Source organism: Ceratosolen solmsi, unplaced genomic scaffold (genome assembly GCF_000503995.2).
Source record: "Ceratosolen solmsi marchali unplaced genomic scaffold, CerSol_1.0 scaffold57, whole genome shotgun sequence".
NCBI lineage: Eukaryota > Metazoa > Arthropoda > Insecta > Hymenoptera > Agaonidae > Ceratosolen > Ceratosolen solmsi.
Window position 1 is genome coordinate 279,755 of NW_011948427.1, and position 14,172 is coordinate 293,926.

At 20.8% G+C, this 14,172-nt stretch overlaps 1 protein-coding gene across 1 annotated transcript; it reads right to left on the reverse strand.

The window, feature by feature from the left end:
• Positions 1 to 2,684: 2,684 nt before the first annotated feature.
• Positions 2,685 to 9,653, reverse strand: LOC105363380 (putative zinc metalloproteinase C607.06c). Its single transcript, XM_011501048.1, has 5 exons — positions 9,506 to 9,653; positions 7,251 to 7,646; positions 5,952 to 6,386; positions 3,312 to 3,919; positions 2,685 to 3,018 (listed from the first exon to the last, which is right to left on the reverse strand). Exons 1-5 carry the CDS (start codon positions 9,506 to 9,508, stop codon positions 2,802 to 2,804), a joined length of 1,659 nt encoding a protein of 552 aa, XP_011499350.1. The 5' UTR covers positions 9,509 to 9,653; the 3' UTR covers positions 2,685 to 2,801.
• Positions 9,654 to 14,172: the final 4,519 nt, after the last annotated feature.

Here is a 14,172-nt window from a genome sequence, read left to right on the forward strand (position 1 = left end):
TAAAATATTCTTCAATATTACACTACATTTTGTTAAATTTTTTCAATATTTTTATCCTAAATTATTAATTATTTATCTTTTATTTAATAATAATTAACATAAAAAATATAATTTATACCAAATAATATAATAAATAAATTTATTGTTTAAATTTGCAAACTTTTACAAATTTCTAGTAAAATACATAAAGTACTATATTTTCAAAGTAGAAATAATACATTTTCAACACTTATATTTTGTGTAATGAATTATAAGAAAAATATTTATATAATAATGAACCAATTTTTACTATTTGTAAAGTATCTAGCATTAATTATTCTAAATTTGATAAGAATTAATTTATAAATTTAATATTTAAATTAAATGACAGTTTCATTCAGTACTCATATTAACCATTGCTAATTGAAACTTTTTCTAAAGAAATAGTTCAAGCAATTATTATTTGAATATTTTTTTGTTTTTAAAATTTTCTTTAGTAAATAGTTAACATGCTAAATTCGTATCATAATATTATGTCATTAATATAAAAATGTAATTAATATATTATAATTATACTATATAATTAAATGAATATTTGTATATTAAGCAAAATAATTAGATTAATGGATTTAGTTATTTATCAAAACTGTTTATTAATTATGCATTATAATTAAAATTAATAGATACAAAATTTTTTATAAAACTTATTGTATTGATTTAGAGTTAGATATTAAACACAATAGTGAAACAAAATATTATTTTAATTTATCACTAATATAATTAAATATTCATTTGCGGAATTAATTAGGTTATTCATAAATTTATACAAATTTATAGTACAGTAATACTTTTATTGTTTAAATTGACATAAATATTATACTGAAAAGAACATAAAATTATGGTATTGTTGTATATACTGTATTATATATTTTTTTTATATTTTATCTTGCATATTTTATAAATTTTGTACGTACTATGCACTTAGTTATTTGTGTATGAGATTAATTTTTATTTTTATATTTTATATATTATACTCATTGTATACAAGTTAGTTTTCAAATAACATATATTATAGTTTTTATAATTTATAAGTACATTTCCTTATATACAATTCTATATCTATGCTATGTTTATTTTTATTCTACTGATTGCTCAATTTTTTAATATATAAATATTATTCATTGACTGGATGTTTAAGCATCACTTTAAATGATTTACTTTATTAATTTTTAATGAATGCAAAGTAAATTATACAAATTCTTGAAGATATTTTACTTACGAAAAACTTTTTTATAAAATAAAAAGTAACATTATTTAGATCATTATTACTCAACTAATTTTTTAATCTTTTAAAAATTAAAAATATTAACCTAATATAAGTTTCTTAAATTTTAGAATTTTTTTCAATAGCATATTCTTTATAAATAATAGATAAGGTTTAATTAATCGTGTGATTAATTATCTAATTTATTCATTTGTAACTTCGTTCATAAATTCTTTCATATAAATTGTTTTATGTTTAAGTCTACTATAATTTTTTTCAGATTGCATTTAGTATATTGATTTAATTAATTATAATTAATACTTATAAAATCGGTAGTGTTTTGTATTATTTGTAGTATTAGTATTTGTATTAGTGTAGGTATTATTTGCTATAAATTTTCATGTAAGGATATTATGAATAAAATTATAATTTATAAGTTTATACGTTTTATTTTTTCTAATTTTTAAATAACTATGTCAAGGAATTCAATTGTTTAATATTGTAAATATAAACAATTCTTTTCATTAGTATGCATTTATAATATATATATATATATATATATGTTATGTGATATTTATAACAATTTTTTAATACTGAATGATAGGTTCTTTATCACTTTATACAAAAAGTAAGATATATAAATATTAAGTTTATTGATCAAGAATTTGATCTGATATAATGAAGGTAATTACATATAGTGGTGCATAAAGGAAATGATTTATCATAGTAAAAAGAAAATGTATTATCTTAATTTTGTGTATCTCTGCAACCACCACTATACCTGAAGATGTAAACCAAAATACTGTAATTGACTAGTGAATAAAGCAATGCTAACAACAATGTATATAATAATTTCAATAATGTTATTATACATAAATTATAAACTATTTTACAGCATGATTGATTATATTATTATTGAAACACTCCTATACAATGGATATGGCTTAATTGAATATTAAATAATGAAATTATATAAACTTCTTCAATAATACTAGATGACTTTAATATTATTTTAAATCCTACATTTTTGTTTAATTAAAGTATTACATGAAATTTAGAGATTTTTTAATATCTAGTGCAAGTCTATTTTTCAACAATGATTATTTATAAGTTTAATAGTAGCGCAATTTAATATATGAAAAAGTTTCGATAGAGATCAACATATAATTCAATAAGTTAACAAAAACGTATATACAATAATTTAATTTTTAAATATTATATTTTCTCAAACAAAATTAAAAAAATGTTTTGGATTAATAATTAATACATACTTTAATATACTATTGTAATAATTTAATAGTAGTTTAGTAGTTTTCGTAATATTTTAATTTAATTACAGTAATCAGATATAAAGTATGTATAAGAACTTAAATTATCAATTCTACATTATTTATGAATTTGTAATTTTTATCAAAATTATTAATTATAAGCTTTGAAGTTTTAATATTTATATTAATTCAATCTTTAGATAAAATAATGAATGATGGACTATAAAATGAGATAGAAATTCTTTCTAAGAATTACAGTAAAGAATTGAATTTATGATAAATAGCTTGTACTAGTAAAATTCTGTTGGAAGGGGGTACTTAAGTATATTGCCAATTGAGTCTTCAGCAAAGAGGATTACTGCGCTGATGCAGTAAGGTGGTGGAACTGGTACTATTGTCTCCAATGTCAAGTGATTGCCAAGGAATTGACGAGATTCTATAACCATAGCACCCACTGACTCTCTTAGTTCAATTATACGCACACCGAACCGTGATTGTACAACATTTCTGAAAATAAAAATTTTTTATTAAAATCTCTAAAATACATAAACATATAGATTTAATTTAATATATTGAACCTAAGAAAATGATATTATATGTTGATTATATACCAGTTTATCGTATAAATATAATATATTTAAAACTATATATAGATTTCTTAAATTTTATTTAACACAATTCAATTTCCTAAAATCATTATATTATATTAGAAATTGTAACATAGAATTCAATTAAATCAATTTGTATAATATTTTAATAAAAAATAAATTGGAATGTTAAACAAAATATTAAAAATTAACCTTTTGATGTCGTATTTTAAATCATTACAATTCTTGGTTTGTATGCTATCAAATTCTGAATTAAACCAACGGTGGTAAGCTAACAAAGTAGCACATGCACTTCCCCAATATGTCTTGTCCATTTGCGATTCTGTTTTTTTATCATTGAAAATAACTTCTGTGAGAGACTGGTTTAATTTTGGACTTGTTGGTGTTGATAGTCGTTGCAAAGTTGAGAAATTTAATTTATCAAAATTAGTAGACAGTGGTTTTGAGATCTGCGGAATAAGACTGCTTTGTGTAGGATTTGCTACATCAGGCTGTTGAATGGTAACTGTTATGCTTAATGGACGAGTTAAAGTAATGGTTGTATGCTGAGGCTTACATCGCATAATTATATTTCGATTTATCTCAATACTTGCTGTTCCTAAAAATACACGATCAACATAATCGAATCCACGACCCATTATACCGTCCCGTGTATGACCTAAATCAAAAGTGTGTCCAAGTTCATGAAGGACCGAACCAAGGGTTGTAGCGAGACAGCCACCATATGTACCTCGGTAATTACTATCATCCATTAGATATTCGGTGTCAATCACTGTCATATCGAGGAATCGATACTGGATCTAGAAAATCAATTGAAAAGAAGTATTCGTTAATTAATTTAATCTTTTCCAAGTCAAAAATTAATAACGAAAATATTATCAAGGCATTTAACTTATTTATTATAAGTTAGGTTCTCTAACCCTACGAAATCATTATTATATGCTATTACATTAGGAAATAATAAATTAATAAAAACGATGATTAATTATCACTATATTTTTAAAAACTATTTTGCATAGAAATATAAAAATTTCAATAGAATGCAAAAGAAAAATTTTTCTTTAAAAATTATTAACAAATATTTTTATCACGTATTTTAATACATAGTATATTTATATAGTATAGATTTCATTTGATAATCAGAGAAACTAAATAAATAGCGATAATTTATTGTTATTTAAGCAAAGGCATTTTAATTTAAAAAACAAGACTGTTTTTACTTCTTTAATTTTAATTTTTAACATATGTTTAATAATAGTATAATTTTATTCAGTACATCTATAATGTAGTCTAATATTTATTTGAAAATTTCAATTTTTCTATCCTTTTTCAAATATTTATAAAACAAATAATTAAAATAAATATGAATTAATAACATAGACCAATACTAAACAAATTTATAAAAGTTTTAGCATTCTCATTGTTAAAATTTTAGTTCTTATTACTTATAAACATTTAATAAAATTAATTATGTTGTTCTTTGTGTGTAATGAACTGCAATATTATTGATTAACAAAATATATAGTCCTTATGCATAGAATAATACCAATATAATCTAGTCTTCAACATTTTTAAATCAGCTTAATGCTGGATAATTTCAAGAGATTTTTAACATTTAAAAAGAAAATTTTAATGTATTATTAGGACATATATCGTTTGAACATTGTAGAAACCATTATCAATTTATAAAAATATATTTATAATATTATCTTTTGAAATTTTTTCATTTAGTATTTTAAATTTAAGGTAATTAAGTAGGATTAATACTCAAAATAGGTAATATAGAATCTTTTTTTTAGTGTATTTCAACTCCTATGAAAGTAGCTACACAATTTTAAAAATATCTTTCAAGTTATCTTACTGAAGTGTCGAACCTGTATATATTTTCCTCATATTTGTACAAATACAAAAGTAATATAGTTTTTCTAATACTAATATAAGTTTCTTTTATATATGTAATGAATTTTTAAAATAATGATTAAATAGTCTGTACACACATTCAAAATTATTGATATAATACGTTAATTGCACTAAATATTGTACAATTTAAACATTTTCTAAAATAAGTAAAAGACAAAACTTGAATTAATCAGTTCAATAAAATTATTATTCAGGATAATTTCTTCAAATAGAATATTTATAACAGAATTATTTATAGATTGTAAATTGTGTGTATATTTTTTGTTAAAATAGAAGAACTTGATTGTGAAGTGAAGTAAGAACTTTTCTATTTGACAAAAAAAATTTATGGCTAACAAATATTTATTTTTCTATAATCATGGTATGCCATTTCATTTAATATCTTTAGTGGTTTAAAAGTGTATATATTTCAATTAATTTAATAAACTTTATTATGTTTGATATATATTACATATTATTGTAATTAGGTTTTAAAATGACTAAATTTGATCAAATCGTTCAATATTCTTTAAGGATTTAATTTTAAATAAAAAATGTAATAATTAATTTAATATTGAAATAATCATAATTTTCTTATATTCATTCTTTACAATAAAATTCTTTGTTTTTTTTCTATAAATGAAAATAGTACAATTTTATGATATAATAACATAATATTATCTTGTATTGCATATTAATTTATACAGATTTAAAAAGTTAAATAATAATTTCATTTTGCTAATTAAAATTCAAATGAAAATTGAAAGTGTGGTGACAAAACACAATAATTTTTTAATATGCAAAATAACATGCATCGTATGGAAGAGTTAAGATTTATTATTTGTTTTGTTTTCAGAATAAATGAAAAGTGTCTGTAAAATAAAATAAATGAATAAATGAAATATGTTTGTAAAATAAAATTTTTAAATTGACCTGTGATATGGAAGTTGGCCACGTGTGCAAACAAGCCGAACCAAAAAGCGCAAGCCCACCACCACCTAATGAAGCGTGTCCTTGAGTTCTTGATAAGATGTCCTCGTGAGTTCTGGGACTAGGTGCTCCTCTATATTTTGTACACGATAAAAAGGCCATGTATTTACGATTTTTAGAAGCTAGTGGGCCTGTCATCAATTCTCTACCCACTAATTCCCAGAGTTCTCGCTGCGACATCGCTCGAGCTTGATCTACGTGTAATACGCTATGCATTACTACACATTCTGGGCCATCCAAATCACGCTCCAATTGGAACGTTTTTCTACCATGTCCAGCTTCATGTAGTTTCTCTGCAGTTAGGGTCTGTAGAAGGCGAGCACCCAGGCCTATTCGTGTTGCCGCGCTTTCTGGCGAACGATTTTCACTACACGGACCCTAAGATCGTTCTATATTGTGGTAACACTATGATTTTTAATTTAATAAAAGCAGAAATAATTAAACATTACTTATTTTGATTTTAAAATTTCAAAAACAGTATTATTAATTTAGTCATTATTAAATATTTAAATTAATTTATAAATATATAATTTATAAATAAACACACGCACACACACTCATATATAGTTATTTTCAACAAATAATATTATTCAAATGATAATTTTTATTCAAAATATATATAAGTTAAATGATATTCAATGACAATCAAATGACTATATAACTTATTAGTTATACTTATGCTATTATATTGAAGTAATTACTTTAAGAAGTTAACAAGAATTTTCATTATGTATTCATTATGATACTATATACATCTTGAAACATAGAAATTTTTATTTTAATAATTTCTGCTTTAATGTATATTAAATAATTAATTACCATATTAATTAATGAATTGATTAATTATTATATAGTACTAATATATTAAATTACATAATATTGATTGTTCTTTTAATATCAATAATTGTAAAATTCATTTTTATTCTAAAAAATTTAAAAAGAAATTACATTTTACTTAGTTTATAATTTTTTAAGTTTAAAAGTAAATATGTCAATGAACATCTATATATTATAGAATATATTATAATTATAGTATATATAGTAATTATAAATGTTGTTTCTTCATTTTGATTAATATAGTAAATTCGTGATAAAATCTATATAAAATAAAAATATATTATATTTGTTATATTTCAATTTATAAAAAAAATTTAATTATATTTTATATTATTATAATTATTATTAATAATGATAATCAATTATTCAATCATATTTTGGTTATTCAATTTGCATTTAGATTACCTGAAAGTGACCATCATGGCCATCACAAATGATGTAAATAGGTGTAACACGTAGCTTTGTTGTTCTTGGTTCGTATTTCAGATTCAACTTTTTTTTGAAACCTCCAGCTTCAAGCACAAATTTATTAATACCTCGCTGTAATTCCAGTAAAATACGAAATTCTTTATCAATGATTGGCCACTCAGATATTTGATGTTTGTTGTCACTCAATACTTTGATGTATGAACAGGTGGTAGGAACTTGACCACAAAGAAGAGCCAAACTATAATTGAGGGTCTCACCCTCCAATACATTTTTAACAAAAATACCATCTTGATTATTATTAGAATATAACAATGGATTATTTCGATGATGCAAACATAAGTTTTCTGATACTGATATATTACCTGCCAATACCTGTTGAAAAAATATGTTTATACAGTTTCTTTCAAATCTTTTAATTCTTTAATATCAAATATTTTGATATTATTTCACTATATATAGAAAAATATAAGATATTTAAAAACAACAGTCTGAAGGTAAATAATTAACTTCGAATTTCATTTTTCTTACTAAAATTTAATAAAACCGTGAAAATATGTATTAAACAATTTATATGCAGTATCAATATAAAACAAATATTGAAGACACTTGTTCAAAATACAATATAATAATAATTTTAACTTTTGTTAATGTTACAAAATTATGTTTATTAGAAATTTGTTAATATTGTTCATGTTTCTGTTTCATTGAGATTGAACACTCATCACTCTGGAATTGAATTAAAAAAAAATATTTTAAAACTACTAAAGTTGATTATACACATTCAGCTTCATATAAATATAAAATAGTAAAATAATAAAATGAAAATTAAATTCCGTAATATCTTTTGCAAAATAATCCACTTATATTCAAATGTTTTGATAATTTTTTTTATTTTAAATTTTTTCACCACTGTAATAAATCGTTATTAAAATCAATGCATTTTATATACATTATTATTGAAAAAGTTTTTATAATTTTCTAAGCTCTTATCTATTTGAAATTTAATTTACTTTAATATAATAATATTCCTTTCATTGTATTTGTTTAGTTTTAGAAAATTAGTTAATAATGCATAGATTTTTATTTTATTATTTTTGAAACTTCAATAACAACATTCTAATAAGAATACTGGTAATTAAAAATAATTAATTTAGATGAAATTAAAAAAATTTTTCAATTATTATAACTTTTAATATTGATACAAGAACTAAGTGACTACTCATATTACATCAAACATTTTTCATTGTAATCAGATTTTAGTAATTGCTCATTTGATTTTTAACATTTTAGGTATATAAAAGTATGAAATTTTGTATACAAAATTTAAATATAAATATGTTTATTTAATAATAAAATGATTATTTTAATATTCATGTTAAATTTTATAATATAATTTGAATAACTAATTTATAAAATAAATTCATGTTATTTCATTTGAATTTGCTACATCATATGTAATAATAGAATATTATTCAAATAGATCAGTTTTTTTTTCTTAAAACAGTACTTGTCTAAATTAGATATTAAACAAATTAAAAAATTAAAATAATATTGGTTTTAAAAAAGTTTTTTTATTATATGTAATATATAATACGAATTCATTTTTCATAAATTATATATTATAAATATGTATCAAATCAATTTTATAAAAAATAAAATACTAAAATTTTACATTGTTATTTGATTGAAAAATTTTATTATCAAAAATAATTTTAAAGTTATTATTAAACATTTATGCAGTGATTAAAAAAAAAAGTATTTATTTATTTTATTTAAAAAAATTTAATTTTTATTTTAGTATGGACAATAGGATTTACTAAGTGCTGCAATCTGGTGATGTAATTTGTCACGCGTATATCAGTATCTGATTATTCTTCGGCTTACAATAATAAGTGTTGTCTTTCTAAAATACTTGAATAATATAATATAAGTACAAATTATGAAATATGTAAGTAATCGATTTAATCACAGTAAACATATTAAGTAATTTATAATTTTAGTGATAAATTAAGCATAATGTTATATACAGAACAATATAGAACAATATATCATTGAACTTGTGATTCGGTGACCCAACCACCAATTATTTTTATAAACTACTTTGGTTTAAAAAAAAGGAGAAGAAAATATGTATTTTCTCTTGATAATAGTTTATGTCTCGAATTATATACATCTTTTTGACGCGATTGTTATTTTCAGTACGAATAAAAATGAACGAATTGAAAATTTACCATGGCGATGATGTACTGCAAAATATATACTCAAATTGGAGAAAAAAGGATATAAATGGTCTTATAGACGTATAGAAGTGTTAAATAATGCGAGGAGCAGAAAAACAAAAGCACTTAAGACTCAAATACTTTGGACAAGTTCAACCAGCCGGTTTCTAATAAACGTCATGCATGATTCGCAACAAGATAGAGACGACAACCTGAAGCGCCAGTGATTGGTACTGGTACTACGTATTTTATGTTTCATGTGTAGCTTTAAAATGATTTATTTTATTAAAAAATATGCACGCGTATACTAATATGTGTTTAAAAGAATATTTTTCCTTTTTAAATGATTTTATTTATAATACAGTGGCATACCTATAAAATTTAATTGAAGTAAGTAAGAAAAGATGAATGTATTTAAAATTCATTAGATGAAAAATTAGCTGTCAATGATAACTGAAGTTATTTCTTTAAATTTACAAATTTTAATTATATAATATTTAAATTATTGCACGTTTTACTTTTTTATTTTTCACTACGTATTACCTTCTAAGTAATTTAAATACTTTATATATTTTATATACACATTGTTAGTTTAGAAATATCGATACATAAATATTTTGATGGTTATGTAGCCACCCTCAAGTTAATATGTTTATAAATCCATTTTTTTGTTTATTCTATCAGCTTAATGTTACTTATTTGCAGAAAAATGTAAATTCATATTTGATATATTTCATAGATATGTAAACTTTGCATTTCTTTCAAAATAATATGAAACAAAAATGGTCAAGAATTTATTGAATTTCTAGAATAAATATAGAAATTTATATATTATAGGCCAAAAAATGTAAAATACATATTCATAATTTCAGCTTAAAATTCTTTTATTTTTTTTTAAATTTTAATATTAATTAAAATATAATCAAATGTATATACAGAAATGATATAAATGAAACAATTATAAATAATAAATTACTTAATAAGTTATACAGTTTTATGATCTAAGCAAGACTTGTATATTTATTTTGTTATATTAATTTTTGTATAGTATTTATAAATACTTAAAGAAAATACATAATTCAATATAAATAATGTAAAACTATTTTAATTTGTTCAAACTTCTTAGACGTATAAATAGATATTTAAGAAAATATTAATAAATAATTATTTTTCATAATAATTCATTAATAAAAAATTATACACTTATAATATTCAATTATAAAGTTTTAATTAATCATTGAAATTTATATTATTAAAATAATATTAATAAAAAATCTTTGATACTTATATTTTAATAGATTTAAAAATAATATAACAAAATGTTATTGTTACACTAATCTGCTATTAAATTTAACTAATTTATTAAACTATTATACATTTAACAAAATTATCTTAATATTTTATAAAATATTCAATAACAATTTGATTTTAATTAAGACTATCTCAGCAGAAAAATGATATATTTGTATACATACTTCTTAAACTATGAATTTATAAAATATTAATAAAATTAAAGATATTTTTTAATATTGTTATAAAAAAGTTATATATTATATTAAAAACAATTATAAGATTTTTTTTATAGAGTAAAATATATATTTTAAATATTATATTTAATAATTTAAAAGTAATCAAATTATTTAATAAATATTTCCATTGATTAAAATTTTAAATAATTGTAAAATCTACATATAAATTTATATTTTTTTAATATTATTTATTTATAGATATTCATTATGATACAGTTTAATTTTCTTGATAAATTTATTTAATTTTTATATAATTTGATAGAAACAATAAGACATTTAAATAATATAATTGTATGTATAAAATTAAAATTACTATAGAATTTGAGCTTTACAGAAATAAAAATAATTTTATTTATATTTAGTAACAGAATAAAATTATCATCTTAAGTAAAATTGAATAATTGATTAGTGGGTAAGTACTTTTCAAATATAAAATGGAAACAGTATAAGTTTCAAAATAAGTACATAAAATATAAGTAAAGTTACATTACCTTTTTTAGTATTTTATTTTAAATTTATTATACATATTTTGCTATCATATTTGAAATTAAGGAAAATTCATATTTATTTACTCATTGCTAACTTGATGATTTTTGTAAGAAATAATAGAGATTTATTTTATATTTTAAACACAACTATATATATAAAATACGAGCCTTAGTTCATACACTGACAAAAAAAGGAAGTTTTTTTAATCTCCAAAACAAAAACAAAAATGTAAATATTGTGATAAAATAGCCTTCAATATAGGCATGTTGATGCTATTGTGAAACGAGGATAGCGTGTAGGCCGTTGAACTTAAGTGCCGTGATCAAGCAGTGGAAAAGAGAAAAATAGAGAAAAAAGAGAATGCGTATAACCACTTCCCTTCTCTTGTAAACATATATATGGGCTTTCATTGGAAGCTAATCTTTTCACGAAGGGAAAATCGTGCCAGTAGGTCAGTAACGTGCAGTTTATGTTGTGTATTCGTACTTAGAAATAAATAGTACACTTTTCTTTCTTTTAGCAAGTACTTTCCTTCATTGTAACACTAAAGGGAAATTGCTTCCTTTCTCGTTCGAAATCGTTAATATTTACACTTTTATGTATAATAATTTGATGTCTGTCTTATTCCTCGTATTAACTGATTTTAAGAATAATTGTTACTGTTGTAATTGTTACTGTAGAAATATTGCTTTTAAATCTTTACTTTAATCATGATTTACAAAGATATTAATAAAAATTTTTATTTTAATCACTTACTAACAAGAAATAGGCGAGTAATAAATGATAAAAATTCCAAATAAAATTTAAACTACTTATATATATTTGCATGTGCGAGCAAGTGTGGACGCAAATTTTTATACAACAGACTTATTGAACAAATAATTTTTTACTTCAAAGTACATTATAAAATTTAATTTTCAGTATGTCAAAATAAATCTACTATATTGAAAATGTATATATTTTAATATAAGATTAATTACTTTTTAGTTATTGACCAATTTTTAATAGACATACACATAAATAATTACGGTACAAATAACAGTCCGAGTGGAACTTGAATAAATCTTATATGTGGTATATGTGAGATTAATCTAATAGTATTTATCTCTTAATAATTATATTAATATGAGAATCACATTCATAATTTATTCGTAATTAATTTGAAAAAATTTAAAGAAAACTTTATTTTCTTCAAGGTTATATATATATATATATATATATATATATATATATATATATATATATATAACCTTGAAGAAAATAAAGTTTTCTTTAAATTTTTAATACGTAAATTCCATTAAATTAATATATTATCAAATATTTTTATCCATTCGTATTCTTAATCTGCCAAAATAATTTCCTTGTATATTATAATATTTCCGGAGAAAAAAAACAATAAACTTAATACTCATTTCTGATTTAGTTATTAAGAATAATTGGCATTCTGTTCAAATAATTTCAAATGAATATTGAGGCAATACAATGTTAATTCATATGGTATTCGATGCCGAGGTAATGCCTATGTTCAATGATCGATTGATTAATATCATGATAATAGCGTTTATTATAAAGTATTACATTCGTATACGCAGATATAATTTGTTTACAGATTTTGTTATATCTTTATAGGTATTTTTATTCAATTTGATGTATTCAATAGTGTAGTGTATTTTTGTGTCAATTTGATATATTCAATTTAGTAATGTATATATGTATTTAAATTCAATACGATAAAGTATAAATGTTACTATTTATATAGTTTTATTAAATCTTACTTATGTGAAGTTTGAACAAGTTGACTTATCAATTACAGGTATTTAAAACTTTTATAGTACTTATACATTACCATGACATAAATTAATCTACATTTTATTTATATTTCAATAGAATTATAATTATATCAAAGTGACGTATTCATAAATAATTTTTAAGTAAAAACATAAATATATATTTTCTATAGTTTTCAAAATATATTTATATCATCATAAAAAGGATTTTTAATTTTAATGAAAAATTATTGAAATAAAAATGATAAAAATTATAAAAATTATACAATTTTTACAAAACAATATGATAAACCAACTAATCCTTCGATTAATTTAATTTTGTGGAAATTCATTTTTAATTTTACACTTTTTCGTTTACATTAATAAAATCATAGATGAATAAATAAACTTATTCAAAAAAGGATTGTCAATAAATTATAATTTTGAAATTCTCTGATCTAATTTTTTAGTAGATAATAATTTGAGATTTTAATAATACTCTAACATTATTGACTTTCTAATGACATAACTTGAATTGAATTATATGAATTTTCTAGACAACTTTATTTTATATGTCAGGAATCATTACAAGAAGATAGATTTTAATTTAGGAATAGAGATGCATTTTAAAAAATTGCTTCGGTTAATAACACTCTGTTAATGTTATAAACAATTCAATCTATATAAAAAAATTTGTTGTAAAGTTTTTTAATCAAACAAATGTAAATAATAAGCCTTCTATCAAATAGTATTTTTTGTGCATAATTGTACAACAAAAGGATTTCCAGGAATACAAATATATACAAGAAGGTATTATTGTACAAGAACGTATATTGCACAAAAACATTGTAGCAGTTGCCCTGGAATGTCATAAATTATTCTAGATCTCTATCTT

Excerpts from the sequence above, each read along its gene's own strand:
- LOC105363380 (XM_011501048.1), bottom strand. Across the intron at positions 6,387-7,250 it reads GCCATGATGGTCACTTTCAG|GGTCCGTGTAGTGAAAATCG; the intron begins GTAATCTAAATG and ends GAACGATCTTAG. Across the intron at positions 3,920-5,951 it reads GGCCAACTTCCATATCACAG|ATCCAGTATCGATTCCTCGA; the intron begins GTCAATTTAAAA and ends TTGATTTTCTAG.